Source organism: Choristoneura fumiferana, chromosome 12, assembly GCF_025370935.1.
Source record: "Choristoneura fumiferana chromosome 12, NRCan_CFum_1, whole genome shotgun sequence".
NCBI lineage: Eukaryota > Metazoa > Arthropoda > Insecta > Lepidoptera > Tortricidae > Choristoneura > Choristoneura fumiferana.
The window spans coordinates 14,040,631-14,047,553 of NC_133483.1; the positions used below are offsets into that span (position 1 = coordinate 14,040,631).

Sequence of the window (6,923 nt, forward strand, 5' to 3'; positions counted from 1 at the left end):
ATAACTATGTTGCACGTAGAAACGATATAACTAATAGGTAATTTTTACGTTGAAGTAGATTCGACAAATTAAAATGCGTTCTTTTATTTAAAAGCTTATATAAAAGAAAATCCTGGGCAGCTTCTCTGAACCAGTGGAAAGCATTAGCAAAGAAAACAACAGCAACTTCAATTAACCGCACGATGTTATTTGATTATTACTTTTTGTATTAAACGGAATGAGGCTGCGGCGATGCTTAGCCTGATAACCATAATAGAGCCATACAATCCTTTTGCTAAACAAGTACCTACACAGTGAATGCGAAATGAAATCCTTGCTTAGTCGTCTGCCTACCGTCCATTTGCCACAGTAAGGATATGTATTGAATGTTGAATCGAACAGGGGTTGCTTTAGAAGGGTAAATTAAAATAAGTTTCTGTTAAAATTTTCATTTTTAATACAAGTTTTTTTTTGGTGACTGTACTTTATGTTGACTGTACTGTATTGTCATTTAACCTGCATATCCGTACCAAATTTCAAGTCGGTACTATTAACCATTGAAGAGCTCCCTCCTGCGGAGACGATCCTAGCAGGACCACCAAGATGTCACTACTAGATTATTATAATTGTCACCAAATTTACATAAGTATGTAAAATTTCAAGTCTAGCTTCCAAGATTTCACTCAAACAAATAAACAAACAAATAAATAAATAAACAGGGCAAGCTAAAGAAAGGCTTTTAAAACAAACATAAAATTAAATAATAAAAAAAAAACCCGACTGCCAAAACTAAAAGGAAGAAAATAAGCCTAGTGGCACAATATACACAACTACGTATATTGTGCTAGTGGTCTAGAACTCTTTTAAGTAGGTAGCTAATTTAAAGTTCAACAGTCGGGACCCATTTAAATCGTGACGCTCATAAACTCTTAGTAATGGGTCCCGACTGTGTTGTGAACTTTAAATTAGCTACTTAACAGAGTTCTAGACCACTACGCTTATTTTCTTCCTTTTAGTTTTGGCAGTCGGGTTTTTGATTTTTTTGTTTAATTTGATGTTTTATGATACACATTATTGCCTAAATAAATGGTTAAAAGTTGATATTAACTCTAAATTAGCTAAATATAGCAAAGTAATAACCGTGATTGTCAGTACGCATTGTTTTGTGGTGCCTAAAATCTTCTGTGGTGCGCGAAATCTGCAGTTTAATTTACGATTCCTAAATCGAACGGAACTAAATAAAAAGTTATTTTGCGGGTCAGCTGATCGGCCGTCAACAAATCAGCTGTTAGCTGCGGCGTTTACGCACGGGACGGGGAGCCGGTGCCGGTTGCTGGATATTCGACCTTAACACAGTGATATTAAATATACTTCACAATGCCAGCTTGTGCGGGTTGTTCAAATAAAGTCGTTGATGGCAGATTTTTGAACTGCATTAACTGCCACAAATTTTATGATCTCCTCTGCGCGAATATATCGCAGGAGATGTACTCCAGAGCAGGGCCAGAGGAGAAGACCTCGTGGAAGTGCGTGCAGTGCAAAAGTGTCGAGCCAAAGAGGGGCAACGCTGAAACACCGGTGCGCGGCGGCAATGTTAATATTAACATGAACGGGGGGGCCGGCCGGCCACGGGTGGTCGCGAGCCCTGAAGAGTCTGAGGGCGACAGCTCCATCATGGAGGTGTCCTACGTAGGGGAGACTGGGGCTTTAATTAGCAGAGATAGCCAGCATCATCGTAACACTACCCCACCCGGTAATGGGCTGGATGCAACCCGCGTCACGGACATACAGCTGTTGACTACTGAGCTGCGTCTGTTCCGTGAGGAGATGCGGGCGATGAGCCACGAGATCCACGCGCTGCGCGAGGCGATGTCTGGTTTGGCGTTGAGGATCGACGGCTGTGACGGGCGCATAAGCGCGCTTTGTGCGCGTGTGGAGCTGCTGGAGAGCAAGCCTGAGACACGCGCAGACAACGGCGACCCGGAGGCTATGTTGAGTACCATTGGGCAGTTGAGAATGGAACTCAATGATCGCGACCAGGACATGCTGCTCAATGACATAGAGGTGTCCTGTGTTCCGGAGCGCAGTGGTGAGAATCCGCTGCACTTGATAACCACCCTGGGGCAGAAGTTGGGAGTGGCGTTAGCAGAGCACGACATCGTGGATGCGGTGCGCGTTGGGCGCGCTTCGCGGCTCGAGGAGGGCGTCCAGGGGCCGGCGTCGCGGCCAAGGCTGCTCGTGGTGCGCCTGGCGCGGCGCGCTGTGCGGGACAGCCTGCTCCAGGCGGCGCGGGTGCGCCGCGGGGCAACCACTGAGGGCACGGGCATGCCCGGACCGAGTGGCCGTTTCTATGTCAACGAGCGGCTGACCCCGAACAATAGACGGTTGTTCCAGAAGGCACGTGAACACAAGGATCGTCTCAACTGGCGATACGCGTGGACTAGGGACGGTCGGGTATATGTGCGACAACGACCGGGCACGGAATCGCCTCGGTACCGCATCCGCACTGAACAAGACTTGACTCGTGTTTTTGGTGTCGAAAATGTTTGAACATACTATCAATATTACACTGAATACGTATTGCGCGGGTATGTACTCACAAAACTTCAACGTTCTACTTGCATGTTTTTTAAAAAACGCTATTAAATATGTTGCACTCACCGGTCTCCGCTCTTTGTTGTTTATGGATATCTTTGGTCATGTAAATCAAGCACAATATTCTGATATACTTTTCATTTTATTCTACTTTGCTCACTTTACTACGCTTACATTAAAATTTTACACTGCACTACACTCAAATAACCTATACACGACATCACGCTTAAATTCATTGTTCACTTCTAAAAGAGAACCACTCCACTACTCAAAACACTTATGTTACATTATGTACAATGATTAATAAACAACTAAAGATAGGTTTGTATAACGCGGGTTCACTTGGTACAAACCATGACAACTTTATAGCGACTTGCACTCGACATGATATCGATGTCTTAGCTATTAATGAAACCTGGCTGAGGGTAGGAGAGGAAACTCGGGCGCCTGTACTACCAAAATGTAGGTTGCGACATAATCCTAGACCTCAGGGCACACGATCGCGGGGAGGAGGCGTGGGTTTTTATATAAAACGGGATATTAACGCCCGCACCTGGTCCCATCCGATAGACCCGCGGCACAAATCTATTGAGCAAATGTGGGTGACACTGACACTTGATGGAGTGAAACTAGTTATAGGTACTGCGTATCGACCACCCTGGATGGATGTTGATCTCTTTTCGATGCCTTGTCAGACTCAATTAGTTCAGTACCCAATTATGACCATTTAATTTTGTTAGGCGATTTTAATATAAACTTATTGACTACCTTTGACACGAAAGTTTCCAAATTTAATACTTTTATATCCAGTTTTAGCTTGACACAGTTGATATCAGACCCTACACACTTCACAAGTACTAGTCAGACGCTGCTGGATGTTGTTTGCACTGACATGCGCGTTAAAAGCACGGTCATTGAACATGTAGGCTCCTTGTATGGTCACTGCCTGGTGCTATGCGAGTTTAGTGTCAAACGAAACAAACCAAAGCCCTATACAATCACATACAGGCCTCTGAAAAACATCAACCTCGCAAGCCTTGACATGGACTTGCAGAGTGTAATGTGGGACTCAATGTCACAGCTAAATACCATTAATCATAAGGTTACTGCATTGAGCGAACAAATAGTTAATTTATTTAACTTACATGCGCCCTTTAAAACATCTGTTGTCAAACATTCTTCTGCAGGCAACTTATAAACAATAACGGAAAAGTAGCCGTATTTGTCGTTCTTTGTACGTATTGTTTTAAAACTATTGAGTGTTCTAAATTTTACAACGTATGTAATTTTGACTAAGGAAAATTAGCTGTAGGTATCATCTTTTGTCATCTTTTTATTATAGTTGTACTATGCATTAGCGCCTAGAGAATTCCTTGAAAATTCCTTCTTAAGCACACCAGTACGTTGCGGATGATAATGTTGACAACCAAATTTCAAGTTCCAGTAGCTTTAACTGTTCGTTGTCTGCCGGTATGTATGTCCAAAATGTTACCTAATTATTTTTTAGCCCAAGCATGTTTTTGGGACGGCAATTATTAGGATTGAAAGAGTCATCAAAAAATAGAGAAAAGTATAAAAACTGATTTTGTAACGACAATTTACTAAGCAATATTGATAATAGGTAGATTCAGCCAACAATAGGTACCAGCTCCCAAAAAAAAATCACATTTAAAGTCGTTTAACCTAACCGTGCCAAAGATAAACAAAAGCAAGGAAACAATTCAGACAAACAATATCGAACATTCTCGAATCACGGCAAGATTTGCCTTTCAAAGTCAATAAAACGTCAAGAGACATTCCTTGAAGGCCATCATTGAAAGTTAAAGGGTAATAAAACAAAGCGCGCAATGAATTCCACTCTTTTCTTTTCCAGAACTGTAAAACAAGCTTGCAACTATTGTCGATTTCAATTGTACCTCGGTCGTTAAGTGGCTCACTTGAGCGAGCCAGTACTCGGCCGACTTCGCTAGATGGCCTGACCCACTGTCCGTTATGCCGCTCCAGCTACTTACTACAAGTAACTTGCTCAGGGTTACCAGACAAAATTCTAAAACAGCCACAAAAACATTTATTGCAATTTATACTAACAAAAGGCCGTGGTAGCCTAGTGGTATGACCTATGGCCTTTCAAGCAGAGAGTTGGGGGTTTTAAACTGGACTCGCACTTACGAGTTTTCTGCAATTTATGTGCGAAAGCATTCTTGTAATTTAACATGAGCTTTTCCGTTAAGGAAACATCGTGAAGGGTACATATACCACGAAGTATTATTATGGTGTGTATGAAATTTCCGACGATCCGTTATGGATTATGTATAGATGAATAGAGATAGGGATTATGAATATTATGATGATTTGATGATGAATATAACGATTCCAAAAAATATGTGGCGAAATATAAAACTGTTTTATTGGATTCAGTATTACAAGTATAACAAATTAAAAAATATTATTTTCATTTCGAGAGAATGCAATTTTTCCACGGACCATAGACAAAGCTTGCTGTGGGCAACCGCTAGTTAAAATCAATCAATTAAAATAGAAAAGCTATTAAGATCTTTCTCATTGTTCAGTTACTTTCACTGCCAAATTCAAGGAGAATAGTCCTTATGCTGCAATTATATACCTATACTAAAATTTTCCCGTAACTCAGACCTTCTGAGAAAATTACGCTCACGCTAACATTTTTCCCCTTCTGAAGTCTGTCAATTAATAAACATAATCTATACATTATAATAAATACTGCAGCATTACAACGCTGTATGAATATTTCAAGATGCAAACTTTTTGGTCGACTACCGTGTCCGTGTGGCTTTACTGGCCGTTTTTTTCGTGGCCGCTAACGCGGTTGTTCAACGTGTTTAGATTTGTTATTTGAATTTTAAATTTGCTTCTGGGATTCGATAGTTTGGCTGGCGTTTTGTTTTTGGCTCATTTTGATATTACTAATTGTTACTTACACTTTGACGAGAGAAAGACTCTAATAGAAAAGTCTTTAAGTTTTTATCGTTTTTCCAATTCACCAATACTGCATATTTTCGGTGTGCCGTCATCTGAAGCAGAGCCGGCGAGGGGCGCAGTGTGCGAATTGTTTTTTTTCCTGCACGCCTGTGTTGAAGGCGGATTCCTACATTGCCGATTTTTTATTGGGTAAGTTTTGATTCTATTGCTCCTTAGGACAGAGTAATTATTGTTTTCCAAGAAAGTGGGCTAACTTAGAGTTTCTTCCCAGCCCGACCACCACCACGCCTACATCAGGTAGGGTGCAATACCTACTAAATGCTTATCCTGTGTGTGCATGATTAAACTAAAAGCAATTTTTTAAGCTCCTAATCAAGAAATGTTACCATTTCAACGATAAATATTTAGACATCCTGTTAACCCTAAAACCGGTCTAGCTAGATAAGAGCAAGCAATGTCAAACTTTGAAGACTTAATTTCCGAGTTCATCTTCGTTGTTCATGACGTAATAACTAAAATATCTATTTACCTAATCGAATGCCTACAGATCAGAGAACGTCAATTATTTCAAACATGACAATACATTTTAAAACTAAAACTACCTGCGAACAAATTTTGGAGGTACATCCTGGAGTGCTTATGTAGTAGGTACTGTATTTACCTACACAGTATGTATTTTCATATCATAACATATCTATTTTCCCAAAATTTGTCCCCATTCCGTATCCACATCGGAAATCCCTAAGTAATCAATCAATTAATAAAAATATGCAGTCAATTTTAGACAAGGTTTAGGCTGGGCGTAGATGACTGAGTCAGACAGCCCCTCGTCAGCCCCAGTCTGAATTTCTATTTTTAGAGCATATTTTAGTGATATTCCTAGGAAGAAAGCAATAAAAGTCTAAGATAATAAATCATCATCATCATCCCAGCCTATGTACGTCCCACTGCAGGGCACAGGCCTCCTCTCAGAATAAGAGGGCTTGGGCAGTAGTTCCCACGCGGGCCCAGTGCGGATTGGGAACTTCACACACACCATTGAATTGCTTCGCAGGTTTGTGCAGGTTTCCTCACGATGTTTTCCTTCACCGTAAAGCTCGTGATAAATTTCAAGATAATAAATAAATAATAATAAAATAAATATAATGGGACACTTGACATCAATTGACCTAGTCCCATACTAAGTAAAGCTTGTACTATGGACACTAGGCAACGGATAAACATACTTATATAGATAAATACATACTTAAATACATATTAAGCACCCAAGACCCGAGAAAAAACATTCGTATTATTCATACAAATATCTGCCCAGGCCGGGATTCGAACCCGGAACCTCAAGCTTTGTAGTCAGGTTCTCTAACCACTTGGCCATCCGGTCGTCCATGATG

General features: G+C 40.9%; 1 protein-coding gene across 1 annotated transcript; it reads left to right on the forward strand.

The window, feature by feature from the left end:
* Positions 1-1,115: 1,115 nt before the first annotated feature.
* On the forward strand, positions 1,116-2,529 carry LOC141433705 (uncharacterized). Its single transcript, XM_074095799.1, has one exon. The coding sequence runs from the start codon at positions 1,357-1,359 to the stop codon at positions 2,527-2,529; it is 1,173 nt and encodes a 390-aa protein (XP_073951900.1). The 5' UTR covers positions 1,116-1,356.
* The last annotated feature ends 4,394 nt before the right edge of the window (positions 2,530-6,923 follow it).